Source organism: Halichoeres trimaculatus, unplaced genomic scaffold (genome assembly GCF_033239565.1).
Source record: "Halichoeres trimaculatus isolate MK-OKI-2021-1 unplaced genomic scaffold, fHalTri1.1 fHalTri1_scaffold_1, whole genome shotgun sequence".
Taxonomy (NCBI): Eukaryota; Metazoa; Chordata; class Actinopteri; order Labriformes; family Labridae; genus Halichoeres; species Halichoeres trimaculatus.
The window spans coordinates 31,083,402-31,098,584 of record NW_027437179.1 but is presented as its reverse complement, the minus strand read 5'-3'; the positions used below and the strand labels follow the sequence as shown (position 1 = coordinate 31,098,584).

At 39.6% G+C, this 15,183-nt stretch overlaps 1 protein-coding gene across 2 annotated transcripts in view; it reads right to left on the bottom strand.

The window, feature by feature from the left end:
• The window catches only part of LOC141790374 (neurexophilin-2-like), a 173,805-nt gene that overhangs the window by 52,322 nt on the left and 106,300 nt on the right, over nt 1-15,183 (bottom strand). Inside the window, exon 1 of one of the 2 annotated variants that reach the window (XM_074670240.1) lies at nt 8,870-9,358. The exons of the other annotated variant lie outside the window; for it this stretch is intronic. Coding sequence (XP_074526341.1) covers nt 8,870-8,923 — 54 coding nt within the window. The 5' untranslated portion in view covers nt 8,924-9,358. Of the gene's footprint in view, nt 1-8,869; nt 9,359-15,183 lie in introns of those variants that run through there. 2 annotated transcript variants of the gene reach the window in all.

Genomic DNA, 15,183 nt, shown 5'->3' with positions numbered 1-15,183 from the left:
ATCGCTTTACATCTTAACTCTATTTGAAAATTCTACATAAAAATGCAGAGCCTCTAGGTGTGGGATTGGGTTTTGGCATTGAAAGTGTTCTGCTTTCTGTTTTTAAAGTGAATAGTAGCCCAACATCCACGAGTGATTTAGCAGGCTTTGATTCTGTGCAGGAAAACAGTCCTGCGGCAGTGTTTATAGCAAAAAGCAGGAAGCATCAACCATGTTGCAATCTCAACCATAATCAGCAAGAATCTAACCATTTTGAAAAAAGATCAGAAAAAGAAGTCTTGGCCCAAGTCCTGCAAGCTACTGGCTACTCCAAAAGTCCTAAAAAGTTGATCACTGCTCATAGAGGCTGCAGGGATGCTAGGTGAGAGTTAATGTGTTTGAGATTGAAGCACAACCAGAAATTGCTTCGTTGAGTTTGATTCGACTCATTTTTTACTCCCAAACTTGCCCCACAGCTTAAAGCAAGCAGGTAAGCAAACTTTAACAGTAAAAGTGAAGATGAAATTCCAAATAGAGGTCAAAGGAACGTGAAGGACAGCGCTGAATGACTCATGTCTGGACTAAGTGATTTTATTGTTTTAGGTAAATATTAAGCTTAATTTATCTCTTTCTGAGGTAGAGTTACTTATGTTAAAGAAAATATAAAACCAAGCATTCAGGAACTTCAGGAAGTGCTAAAAACTGCAGTTCCTTAATTGCCCACTAGAGGCTGGGTCTGGAAACACCAGAAACCACATACACACCCATTCTAAAAAGCTGATTTTTACCACAAAAATATAGTCGAATTTTCCATAATTTATACCTTTTAAAGACATTGAAACGATAATTTTTTCATGGATATGGCTGACTTTAGGGGGGAGCTGTAAGTCAGGAGGCCACCTCTTCACCTTCATTTTATTCTAATTTGATTTTAGTCAATCATTCTAACCCCAGAGTTTTATTTAAGGTTTTAGATTCCCTCACTAACCCCTCCCCCTCTTATTTTACTGACGCTTCTCAGGACATGTGTGAGAAGTTTTTAACTCATTTTACGAACAGGGTAATGGACATTCGGCAACAGATCTCTCCTCCTGATCTCCCGTTAGCCATAAGCAGGATAGTTCTTCAGTATTTTAGCAGTTTTGAGCCGGTGTCCTTACCCTTTTTATCAGATATTTTAGCCCATATGAAACCAGCTACGTGCAGTCTTGATTTTATCCCCACCAGATTTCTCAAAGAGGTTTTTAAAACAGTTGGACCCAGCATTTTATCTATCATTAATAGTTCTTTGTCAGAGGGAGTATTTCCCTCTGCTTTCAAACACGCTGTCGTCCAACCCCTTTTAAAGAAACCAAACCTTGATCCCACTGATTTTAACAATTTTAGACCGATTTCAAAACTTCCATTTTTATCCAAACTTTTAGAGAAGGTGGTTTCTTCACAGCTTTTAAGTTTTTTGTCTGATAATAACCTCTTTGAGAAATTCCAGTCTGGTTTTAGAACAGGTCACAGCACTGAGACAGCCCTCCTCAGAGTGACCAATGATCTTCTTTTAGCAGCAGACAGAGGGGAGGGCTCAATTTTAATCCTTTTAGATCTCAGTGCAGCTTTTGACACAGTTGACCACGCTATTTTAATTAAACGACTCAAAAACTGGGTGGGTATCAAGGACACTGCACTTAGCTGGTTTCAGTCTTATCTTTTAGAGCGAACCTTTGCGGTCACCATAGGCATTCACAGCTCCTCTACTTCCACCATTGCCTGTGGTGTACCACAAGGTTCAGTTTTAGGTCCAATTTTATTTTCTATTTATATGCTGCCCCTTGGCCATCTAATTCAGCGCCACCAGGTCTCCTTTCACTGCTATGCGGACGACACACAGATATACCTTCCCCTGAGACCTGAGGACACACAGGGCCTAGCTGCTGTCATGAACTGTCTCAATGATATCAATTGTTGGATGGCAGAAAATTTTCTTCAACTAAACAACTCAAAATCCGAAATAATTCTCTGTAACATACCAAATTCCCCCCTGATACAGTCCTCTCTCGGTCCACTCTCATTAAACATTAAACCTTCAGCCAGAAATCTAGGAGTCATCTTTGACTCCGAACTCACCTTCTCCACCCACATCAATAAAATCACCCAGTCTTGTTTCTTCCATCTGCGCTCCATTTCAAAAATGAAACAAATACTCACCCCTCCAGATCTTGAGAAAGTAATTCATGCCTTCATTTTTTCCAGACTGGACTACTGTAACTCCCTCCTACCTGGCTTAAACAAAAAATCTCTCTCTCGCCTCCAACTAGTACAGAATGCAGCAGCTAGGCTTTTAACTGGTTTTAATAGACGGCATCACATCACACCAGTTTTAGCCTCCCTCCACTGGCTTCCTGTCAGTTTTAGAATTGATTTTAAGATTTTATTGATCACTTTTAAAGCTCTCACAGGACGTGCTCCTACTTACATTTCTGAGCTTTTAATTAAATATGAGCCAGCTCGCAGCCTCAGATCCTCTGGCGAAGGTCTCCTGGTCGTTCCAAAGTCGAGGCTCAAAACGAAAGGTGACAGAGCTTTCTCTGTCAGAGCTCCTCGACTTTGGAACGGCCTGCCAGAGGAGATAAGGCATGCAGAGTCTGTTGGTTCTTTTAAATCACTTTTAAAAACCCACTTTTATAGGCTGGCTTTTATGTGATGCCGTCTTTCGTCTTTCATTCTTTCATTCTTTCATTTTTTGCTCTCTTACTTATTTATTTATTTATTTATTTATTCTTATTTTTCGTTTATCTAACATCATTATTCTGTTTATATTTATCTTTCTCTTTTTTTTTTTTTTTTTTTTTTTTTTTTTTTTTTTTTATATTTATATTTGATGTTTGTAACTGTCTTTTATTGCACTTTCCATTGCCTTTTCCTCCTTTATCTCACTGAGTTTATGTTTTAGCTTTTATCCCAGTCCTCATGGTCTCATTTTACGTTGTATGGTTCCTGTATAGTCTGGGTCCCTGACTATGCTTCCTGTTGCCCTCATACATGATGTCTTTCTCCACAAGTGCGTCTTGAACTGTGTGTTTTGTTTTTGTGCTTGGTTTTATTTATTTATTTTTATTTTATTTTATTTGTTTATTTATTTTTTTGTGTGTGTGCTTACGTTTATGTTTATGTTAAAGCACTTTGTAAACTTGTGTTTTTAAAAGGTGCTATATAAATAAAGTTATTATTATTATTATTATTATTCTGCAATACTGATCATCAAAAGTTAAGTCGGCGTCTCAAATATGACAACCGCCAACAATATGCTTTTCAACTCTGCTTCAGAAACCACTGAACAAATTTCACAAAGAACTCTGCGTATCATACATTTTTTGATCAAGAGGAGCTTTTTGACTACGAAATAGAGAGAATTTGTTCTTGGTTAGACACACCAGTTTAAATTTGTATGCGAAAAAAAGGCAAAGTTTTCGTCTTGTTTTTTGATTGGCTGCTGATGTCCATTTGTTTTTCTCCTTTTCTCCCCTTTGTTCTTTCTCATCTCAATTAATCTTTTTTTTGGTCATTCTTGCCTTGTACTGTGTCATGTCTTTTTTTTAATTTTGTCTGGCATATGCCTATTACTTGTAATGTACAACGATGATATCAATAAAGAAAAAAATCAATTAATAAACCAATAGAGAGGTGAGGGTGGGGGGTGGGGTTTAAAGCAGGCATATTTGGGCATAAAAGGGAGAAATACATTCAATCAGTCACTGAAAATGTTACATGGAGTGAGGCCACCACATCCTTGGTTATTCCCCAAACACTCAATGATCTCATGACGAGAGTGTCAGCTGTCAGCTGCGTTGCTTTTTTTTGCCGGTATTTTTTGCTTATGTATGTGACACTTATGGTGTCAGATGCTGTCAGACGGATCAAATGAAACACAGACATCAGTTGCAGGGTGACTGGATCATAATAACAGTGACCTCCTGACTCCAGCAGCCCATGAAACTGCTAAAATGTAGGAGTATGTGTGAACACTCATTTTCTAACAATGTTTCTGATGGCCACACTGTAAAAGTAAGGAAATATCAATGATCAATGAAAAAAACTTATGTATGTAATTTGTTGGCTGATGTGGCCAAATCATGATTAATGGATTTGGCCTCCTTATTGTTGATTGTAGTGATCTTTTTTTTTTTTTACATTCATTTTAAAACCAATGATACTTAATTCTCACAGCTTAACTGGAAAAGCTCCCACGTGCATATTAGACTCAGTGTAATTTAATTATCTAAGCTCATCAAACTGGCACTGATTTCAAAGTGAAGGACCATTTAAGCATGTTCTGTTACATTAGGTTGAATAATTTCATTTGGCTTTATTAAACAAAAACCACATATGAAATTAAGAAGTAGAGACTGTCAACCACAGCTTTCAATGAAAACCAGTCATGGCACAAACTCTAATGCTTTGATGTCTCTTATCGTAAAGGTGTGGGTCTGATCAAATGTTTAAAATGTGCTTGTGATGTGAGAGCGCTTCCAAAATGCATCACTGACTGACTTATTTTTGAGAACTGAGTCTACACTGATTGGTGCTAAGTTCTGCTTCGGGTCGTGACTTTAAGAAGTTTTAAGAACCCAGCCTAAAAAGCAGCTCCAAAGCCAGAAGCATGCGTAACAGTAAACACAACATCCCCCTCTTTCCAGCTGTTTCCTGTCTGCCTGCAGAAGTGTGATCTGCCTCAGCATGAAAACCTGAGACCCATCTGCTCTGCTCTTCGCTGCTGGAGGAGACGATGGTTCAAGAATCTGTGGACTGAGGAAAATGAGGCAAAATGTCCAACATATTTTCTGATACTGGGAAAAAAAAGAGAATTCTTTTACTGTTTAGTCCCATGTGTTTTTAAAAATTACAGATAACAGAACAAGTTAAATATATACATGGGCCTGTCTCTTTCTGGGTTTCTCTCATCTCAGGTACGAGGCTCCACAAATTTACACCGAGAGGGTACCAAGATGAAAAAACAAAGGTCAAAAAAGTCATATCTCTGGGCTGAAAGTTACAAAAAATACAAATCCAACAAACTCAAGAAGACAAATTTCCCACTCAACATAAAAGGTGCACACACACCTACAAAATTCCAATTCGTGTCACTAAACATGAAAATATTCTTCTGTTTGTCCCTCATTGAGCTCTGCTGTATTCCCAGAAGTATGCAGTTGCTGAATGTGATACCTTCTTTTTATTTAACTCTCACATTTTCCCCTCCTCCATCATGGAAAAATTCCTATTCTGTGTAATATTAAAGTTTCAAATTCAACTTACAAAATCAATATAAGATTATAAATTGTAACACTTTGTTATTCAACCAAAAAGGTGAGAATTAGATTTCTTTCCATCGATTACAGCATTCAAATTTCCTCTTACACCTGAATGCATCAGTAATATAAATCCACTGAAATATTATTCAGTAGGATGAAACTAAATGGGATCATTATTCAGCATTATGTTTTTCTGCTTTATAAAATGTGATCATAAGATGTTATTGAAAGCAGGAGGTCAGCTTGTGAGGAGCATTTTAGAATGAGGCATTGCAACTTTTACTTTAAGGATCCGGTGAAGGTTCACGATGAAGGCACTGAGATTCAGGTGATATAAAAGATCAAGTAAAAGCATTTACCCTGAACCTGATGAACTGGTGTCATCTGATCCAGTTCTCCAACTGAACGTCAACACAAACGCTCAAAGGCCCCGTGCAAGCTGTGAGAGGTGCATGCTCCTGAGTTGGCTGGTGCAGATTTTGTTTGTTCAGATTTTTGCCCCATGGTAATACATCAGTTCAAAGTGGCCAATCAGTTGTGGCATGATGAGACTTTTTATGCTCAAACTTTGTCATGACTCTTTAAAAAATGTTTTAATTTAAGCTCCAGAAATGTTCATTCATAGCCCTCCATGAGCTCCACAACCTGAACAGTGATGACAGATTCTTGTGCAAAGCAGAGCCTACTCCTCTATAATGATGTTTTATTTTACATTAGTTTGAAATATATGACATCTTCACACATTTAAATGAAATTTCCCCTCTCCTCACGGCTAATACAAAGCCCGAGGAGGATCTATTCACTGCACAGAGCAAGCGATAACTCATTTTAAAAGTAATGGCTTGTCATAAATGGGGCAGAGGGCTGTTGAAAGGGGAGAAAACAAATTAAATAAAAATGGATCGTTGCTTAACCTTAAGCAAACCACGTTGAAATCCATTAAAACACTGCAGGAATCAGTGGCTCTTTTTTTTGGGTTAAAGAATGCTTTGATCTCCGGGAACAATTTCAGAGGCAATAGATATCAGCACTAATGTGATTGCTTCTGTCATCATGATTCAACAGATTACATATCTAATCGGTTTGTGAACAGAGAATATAATTTGCACAGATTACAAACCCAGCGGTGCTTCCTCCTCCTCCTCCTTCTGCTTGGTGAAACTGGGCCGCTTGACAGTTTAGATGATCCAAAGACGGACAGATGGGTGGACGAAAAGACAGCGAGTGGGAGGGAAAACCACCAACCACCTGGTTTAATCTGTGGTGGAAAAACATCTGATCCTGCTCCGGTGATGGCTCAGATTTTTTTTGGCGTTAAGATGTTCACAACATGTGGGCATGGAAGAAAAAAACGTGAAGCATGGAAACACACACACATACACACAGATTTCAGTGAGAGTGAAATGCAAAGCTATGCAGAAAATCTGAGACATGATTGCAAAGGAAGTGGGACTATATATAATGAAATTAAAGTGACTCAGGCGCTGTAATATCCCTGGGGTATATAGCTAGTTGTTTTATGGGGGGAGATAAGAGGATTTTGTCAGGTTGAGATGCCGGCTAATGCTATTGTTCCTACTGGGAGCATAAAACAGCAAAGGAGCTTTTCACACATCTTTTCTTTCTTTGTAGTGCTGTTACTGTAGATATCATTTCAAAGCACAAGGTGGAAAAAAATCATAATATTGCAGCGTTGGACATCATATGTAGGGAGCACAGCTTATTTTTAATGCAAGAACCCACCCACCAAATGTTTTTATCTGAGTATGGAGAGAAAATTATTGAGGGAAAGGTTTTTTGAAAATCTATAAGACAAGAAGTTTGAAGTCAGAAAGGGGCGGATTTTTAAATATTTTGCTGAAATTCTTGTTATGTTCAATCTTTTCCTCTTGTTTCTACTTAAGCGCTCACACATCTGCACAGCGAGGTCTGTGAGGTGTTGTAAACGACTATGAAGATGTTTAACGTTAACTTTCCTTCTATAATCTTAGTGCAACTTCTACTGCAACATTCCCTCTGCTCTCTACACCACCCAGGTGTTGAAAACAAACACATTTATCCATCATTTACACCTCAAACAAACAGAAGAAGAAAAGAAATAACACCATTCAAAGCAGCACATCACTGATAGTGCGGCTGATTTAATCTAATACGAAGTCTGAATTCTTGGATTTGAGGTTGCACTCTCATGTGGAAGAGGCAGAGCAGCTCCACTTTCCAGAAGAAATGATTTGCATTCAATCTTCAGAAGAAGTGCAAGTGTTATTACCTGTCACAATCCAACCTCACCCCAATCTGCCAGCAGCCAACAGGGTGTTTTTAAACAATCACACGCTAAACTAACCCCCCATGCAGCCACCGTTTTCTCATGTTAGGAGAGAGTCTGGCGGGGACTGAGGGGGCCATGGAGCTGATGGTACCCGTCCTCACACTCGTACAGTTATTAGGATTGAATCAAGTGAAACCCCCCCGCTGCAAAACTAGCAGGTTTAGAAACAAACAATGATTTTTTTTTTTTTTCCAGTGTCAGGTGATTTTTACAACTGTAATTGAAGAAACAGTTTGCAGGTTTTAATGAAAATCAGCTGGGGGTAAAATGATCCATAATGGAAGAGAAGGGGGGAAAGAAGGAGGAGGAGGAGAAAAATGAGGGAGTCAGAGGTGAGGAGGAGGATCATGGAGGAAAAGTCATGTTTTTATTCTCTTTCATTCCTCACTGAGGCCAAAGACACACTGAGCAGCTACACATGGTGTGTATCAGCCAGAGCAGGCTGACTTCTATTGTATTATTTCCCTATTGTGCAGCATTGTATTCTGTTATGTGTGTTTGTATGTATATAATAACTGCATTATTACTGTGAATGTACAGCATCCAGAAAAACACTCAAATATAATGCGCAAAGATGAGTGTGCGCGCACATTTACGCACACTCGCTTTAACCCCAGCCACTATCAGAAGCTGCAGCAGAAGCATCAGAGCCAAAGTAGGCGCACAAACTCTTTGCCATAGCGATGCTGAGATAATAAAACACGCCACGGGCGTGTTTAACTTCTGAAGGAAAATTAGAGGAAGTTGCTGGGAGCGCAAAAAGATAGATAGATGTAGATAAAGGAGGGGCTGCTGAAGTGAGAGTAGAGGGGAAACGCTCTGTGAGCAGAAATCTGCGCGTTTGGAGATCGGGAAAATAGTCTTGCAGCGGAATGTTAAGACTATAAAATAAAACTAGCAACACAGTCTAAATATCCATGTTTTTCAGTAAAAACAGCTGATATAAAGAATTAAAAACTTTCAGTTAAGTTACAGGGCGCAAAGATTTTGAGGACGTCTCGAGAATTCAGCTGAAACGAAACGAAACTGTACTCCGTGTCATGTTGCAACTAATTTCAATAAAACTCTTTGTTTAAGAGACTTTAAGCAGAATTGCATGACAACAAAAACTGTGATAGTATTTTCAGGAAGCTGACCCTCTGACAGAAAAAAGCAGGTGTTTCCCTCCAAACGCAACAGCCACGGAACTCCGCCGAAGGATCGATGGAAAAATGTGTACCGACGTGTATTTTTCACTTCAGGGTGAAAATAAACTCACCTTCCGTAGGATCCACTGGCAGAGGAGAACTATGGTCCAACCGAGAACCTGCATGTCACCTTCCTTAACGCAGACCACCCTGAGAAAAACTACACGTCTCCCCGGCTGGACATAAAAAGACGCACCGCGAAATCCAAGCAATCCCAACAGGCAGGCGACAGGTAGAAAAGTGTTAAGACAGCAGGAAAACACGCGTTAAGTTGTGTGTTTGTTCAGTCAGAGTCACGGAGGGTGCAGTGGGCAAACTTTGAGCGGCGTGTTCAGCTCCGGTCCGCCTCATGTGGCGCATCCATGCTGTCTGCCTCCGCTCATGCTGCTGCACGTCTGCTGGAAGTTTGCGCGGAGACCGGGTCAGTTTGGAGGTTGAAAGCAAAGAGGGGGTTTCACTGCAGATCATCAGCGCTTCTTGTGTTTAAGGACACTGACTGGTTGATTTAGAGAGATGAGATCCTTCTTTCTCTCTCTCTTTCTCTCACTTCCCCTCTCACTCTCTTTCTCTCTGTCCATGCGCGCGTCACGGCGCGCAGCAGCGCTCGTTTATTGGCAACCACACTGACCACAGCTGCACGCTTCTATTTCCTTTGGATAGCGAGGTGTCTGTTAAGTATCTAATTAGTGAGATATGTGCATACTTATATTTAAGAGACCTTAAAATTAATGTAGAGCAGGACTTGAGTGGAGGACAGCGAGTAAGTGACTAAAATGTGACTTTTAAGACCCAAACTAAAAAATTTGGATGCATTTTAGAGTGATTTTTAATTAGTGCTGTAAAAATCTGTACATAATTCATAACTTATCATTTTTAAGTTGATTTACATGCCGACAAAAAGTCCTGGACGTCAAATTGCACCTAGTGTTATTGTCAAATATGATGGTAAATGAAAAAAAAATGCATTGCTACGCTTACATAAAGGTTTGAATGTGCCTACTTTAATAAAGAAATACAACAATTTAATTTGTTTCTTTGAAATGTCGGTTGAAGTCGTATCTTTTTGTAATATGTATACAAACTGCTTTATTAATGTGATTATCAATTTTAAAAATCATTAAGCAACTCAGATTTTCAGCTTTGCCTTGCACACATTGTTTCCTCTCTTTGCATTCACACACTCAAGGAAAACTACCCAAACAGTGTGCTGATAGAATAATCTAGAGTACAGACACCACAGACTCTCCATTCAAGATTCAAAGCATGATCAGTCTCTACAATGACTACAACAGTATGTAAATCTGCTTCACCTGAAGTCTAAAATCACACCAGTACATAGAAAACAATCATTATCTAACACACAGACGGGAACCTTGACTGTTCTGTTTTCAGTGTGTGTGTGTGTGTGTGTGTGTGTGTGTGTGTGTGTGTGTGTGTGTGTGTGTGTGTGTGATAGAGGCCAGCAGCACAAGCTGGCCTGACTATAAATTCCCAGAAAAACAATTTTGAAATATTAATGTTGCATGGATATATTGGGGCAGCGTGGCCCCACATCTCTCCCTGATGGCCGGTCCCAGCTGCTGCTCGCCTGATTGTGGACCTTTAAAATGAACTGATCTGGGATGCACACAGTTTGTCTGTGCAGAGATCAGTGTGCGTCTGTGTGTCTGTGTTGGGTTATATAATGCTGTCAATCAGTCCTGTGGATCAGCTGAAAAGATGGTGGACATCTCTTCTGTTGAGGCACAGTGTCTTGACTTTCTCTTTGCTCGATGTGCTATGTTCTCTTTGGATATGTTCTCTCTGTCTGCACGACCTGCTGACCAGCTGGCTGCAGGTCTACCTGTCTGTCCTATCATTTGTACTTCTACTTGATGCTTTTAAGAAATATTCAGCGCATACTAACAATATTCAAGATGGCAAGTTATCCCTCTTTTCACTGTCCCTCCTTGAAAAGAGTCAGTATTTCTCCCACAGCTGAAAGCCTGAAGTCTGCAGATCAAACACAGACATTTCAGCTTTTTCTTCTTCAGGAATCAGATACTTGGGCTCACCTGCTGCATGTCCTCACACTCTTTCTCCTCCACTGACAAGGCCAGCTTTTATGACTGCTGCTCTGCCTGTTGATGGGCTCAGAGGTGGTGCTGAAGTCAGGCTGGTCGTTTCAGTTAGACCCTGTCACAGATGGAGAGGAGTGTCTGTGGAAATGAGCTGCTTTGTGGTGATGCGTGGCCTCATATATGTGTATATTAGCAATCTGTTAAAACTCTTTGAAATGCAGGATTTCTGCAGTCTGTCTTGCGTGTGTGACGCAGCACTGCCTCCCTGCGAGGCAAACAGTCATTGCATGCTCAGACAAACCCTGAAGCTGAGAGGACTCGGATGTTTTCACAGGGGAGGGGATAAAGTGACACACTGATAATTACTGTGAGATATACAGAGAGCTTCTGGCTGATCGAGGATGAGAGGAAGCTATTTCTACCCTCAAGACAAAAAGGCAGAAGTTTAGGCAGTTTGCTTTGTTTTTTCTCTTTATTTGCATGACATGGCAAGACACCAGGAGAGAATAACTCTGGGGTCAAGTAAAACATATTAAGTTCAAATGTTTTGCTACAATGAAATGTAATATTTCAAAACTTAAAGCTAGAGAGTGTTCACTATAACAGAGCTTTTGCATTTACACTTTACTTTACATACTTGTTATAAACCTTACATTTACTACTGACTACTACAGATATGGCAACTATAAAAAATTAAATGCTATCACTCTTAGTAGCTGGCATTCAAGTAAAATTAGTATTTTTATAATTGCAGGGCCAAAATGTTAGACATATGTTGTACGCAAGCTGTAGTACAGCCACTGGCCACTAGCTGGGGCTGCAGCTCTGGTTAATGTCTCCGAATATAAAACTCCACTACCTGGATGATATCAGGCACAGATCACAGATAGCATGTAGTGCAGTTAAGCAGTTTGATACTGCTTTGAATGGAAACAAATTTATATGTACACTGGCAGCTGTTTCTGTTTAAACTTGGTCAATGTCCATTTAGCATGAAAATGACAGATGATAAGAACAGAAGCCGTGTTTGAAGGAGTTTTCTGTTATGTGTATTTTGATTTTAAAGTCTGACTCTTGTCCCATCTGTTTACAAGGAGGAGAAAGTCTTTATGAGCTACGCAGCAGAAGTAGCTTTCCATAATTTGGCTTCCCTTTTGAAAAGCCGTCAGGCCATCCAGTTTCTTAGATGCTTAAAGGGCTTTCATAGAAAAAAATAAAGCTCTGACATAACATAAAAATAAACCCAGAATTGTATGGAGCAATCATCAAAATAAGATATTTTTTCACTATTAAAGCTCCTGTGAGTAATATTCAGTTTATGATGATGCTAGCACCCCCTGTACATAAGTATATGGACAGCTTTTCTTATATCCTTGTCTGTAGTGTCCTTTATATTAAAAAGGCCATAGTCCTGGTGTAAATAAATATTTCTTTCTTTTCAGGAACATGTATCACACACTTGTAACATTCGCCAATGAAACTTATCAAAATATATCTATCTGACATCTTCCCCCACTAGGTAGGTAACTTGTCCTGTCAATGTTTGTCATGTTTGTTTATAAGCTTAAAAAAGAGCCTTGCATATCAATTTTAGTTTGTTTCATGACCTCTAAGAAATTCCTCATAGTAGATTTAAAGAATTTTATATTGCAACACAAAACTTATTTATTTGTAGTCTTGGTTTAGTTTATCAAGGTCAAAAGTGAGCTGAGGCAGGATGTGTTTGATATTTTGTGATTAAAATTATCCCCTTTTTATATTTAACCAAAAGCAAAGCATTCAAAACTAGAAGACAGACTCAACCTCAAGCCTCATTTCCACCAAGCAGTCTGGTTTAGTTTGGTACAGGTTGGCTCGGTTAAGCCTGGTCCCGTTTGCGTTTCAACAGCCAACCGTGACCCGTTGTGGTAGGCAGCGTGTAACCTGGATGCCGATAGTCGCATCAGTTAAATTATAGTATGATGCCGTAGCAGCGGGACACGGTTTACCCCACTAATAAATCCGAAAAAGAAGAAAAACACGGCCCAGTAAACAAAGAGCAACTATGGGAAACATCCAACAATTTGTCTTCTTTGTGACTGGCATGTGGTTCTTTGTTACAAAGCGCAATCAAACTTTGCGTCAGAGAAGGCTATGTGCCGCCAGAGACATACACCCACTGTCACACTGCAAGTGGTGATTCTTTCGACCAATCAACTGTCTGCAGTGTTGTACCTCCACCTTCTGGGATTGATCAGTTTAGTCTGGCACCCCTACGGAAGGGCCCCGAAAAGTGTGACGGCTCATCTCGGTTATTTGGGGATCTATAGTTTGTTTACAGACACACCTTTGCTTTAATGTAGGCAGAATAAATCAGGTTGAGCTGTGATAAAATGGGCTTTTATTAAATTGTAGTGTGTAAACAAAGTTTTTAATGAAGAAGTGATGACGTCAAGTTGGAAACACAAAAATATCTCAGTCAGCTGCTAATTTGTCTTTGAATAAAAAATGAGTAACAGTAAGAACTCTTTGTTGTGACCCTCTGACACCTCATTTAAGTTCTTTAACTCTTAACTCTTTTTGTATCTTTCCATCTTCCAGCTGCTGTAAATCAGAGTGTTACAGCCATTGCTCCGTCTTTAGCTGACCATGAAACACTGTCTATCAAACGCAGCAAGTCTCAAAGAATGTGACCGTTTCCCATTTCCATCGCTGCCCTCCATTCAATCTACTGTCTGTGATTTGTAGTGCCACAACACACACCTTGTCCTCCTGTTTCCTCTATATTTTTTTCCCTCTGTCGAATAGGGTTTGCTGGTTTGAGTGCAATTTCTGATCCACATTGGAAGTGGCAGCTGAATTTCGCCCAGCTGCTCCCCTCCTCTGTTCCACTTAGCAGCAACGCTCCTGTTCAGAGTCACTCGGTCGCTGCCCGGTGATCGTAAATGAATGAACATGCTTCGAGGGAGCGAGAGCTGAGTGCATCTACTTCTACGAAAACCATCCTCACATCATTATTCCCCTTTCCCCCTCTGCATATGTTGGAAAAAAGTTTTATTGTTGGGGAAGCATTAAACTCATTATTACCGTTTTCTTGATTACGAACAAATTAGATGTCTTTCAAGACATAAGGTACAGCCTGGTCTCACTGAATATGGAGGTTAAAACACAGCTGTCTAATTGAACTTAAAGAATTTTGATCTGTTTGTCTCTCAGCTGTCAGAAGTGGTACATTCAAACTTTCAGCCCCACAGTCACCTCAGCATCCACCTGCTGGTTTTACTGGGAACTTACAGCTATTGTTTTTTCACTCTTGAGATTTCTGTATCTAAATTTAAACTGTGAGGCTTAAATGCCAAGATCCATAAGCAGCTTTTGGTGTAGCACAAGTGGCTCAATGGCTTATGCCAGTGACAAGGCAGCTTGTGTCAGTCCTAGCTTTTTTTTTTTTTAAAAAACAAAACAACTAAGAACAATACCATTAGCTAGAAAAGCACTCAGAGTGCGTGAACCTCTGCCAAACATGTTGTGATTGTCATGCAACACTTATGTCCTACTTTAATGTTATACTCCCTTTCAGCAGACTGTCTGCTACAATTTGGTGTTGGTTGCTAGTTTGTACAATAATTTGTTACCCAACAGTGTTGAAAATTAAGATGACCCAGTACATAATTTATATTCCTGTTCTTATTATCCAGAATATTCCCAGGATCCGGTTGGTACTTTTACATCTGTCAGAAAATATCGTGACCTTGCCTTGTATTGTGTTGCAAAGCAATCCGACCACTTATCATGGAATTATATACATATATGGTAAAAACGGTCCTATTTCACAATGAAAAAAAAAACTTTTAAAAACATCCTGTATCCAGATGGTGATCCGGATCACCTCCAAAATTTAATCACTTCTGCCTTGTCCTATTTTGATAATTTCCTGAAAATTCCATTAACATCCCTTTGTTACTTTTTGATTTATGTTGTTCACAAACAAACAGACAGACATACTTTCCCCAAAACATAAGCCCCTTGACTAGTGAATAGTCAAACTGGCCCCTGTGGCTAGGCGAACATTAATCAAAAGGCTACCTCTAACATTCACTTTACCAACATCTAAACAGATAGGTCGATATGAAATGAAGTTGCTGACAATTTCATAAGCAGTTGGATATATCCCAACAAAGGAACAAACAAGACAAAACTTACATACTGTTTTAGGAACTGGCATAAACTGCAAGAACCTGCATATGAAGAGTGGTGCGTTTAGGACCCTGATGCCAAATGAAACCATTTTCTGCTGCTTTAATAAACATTTCAACACATTACAATATGAGCTGTACATCTGAAAT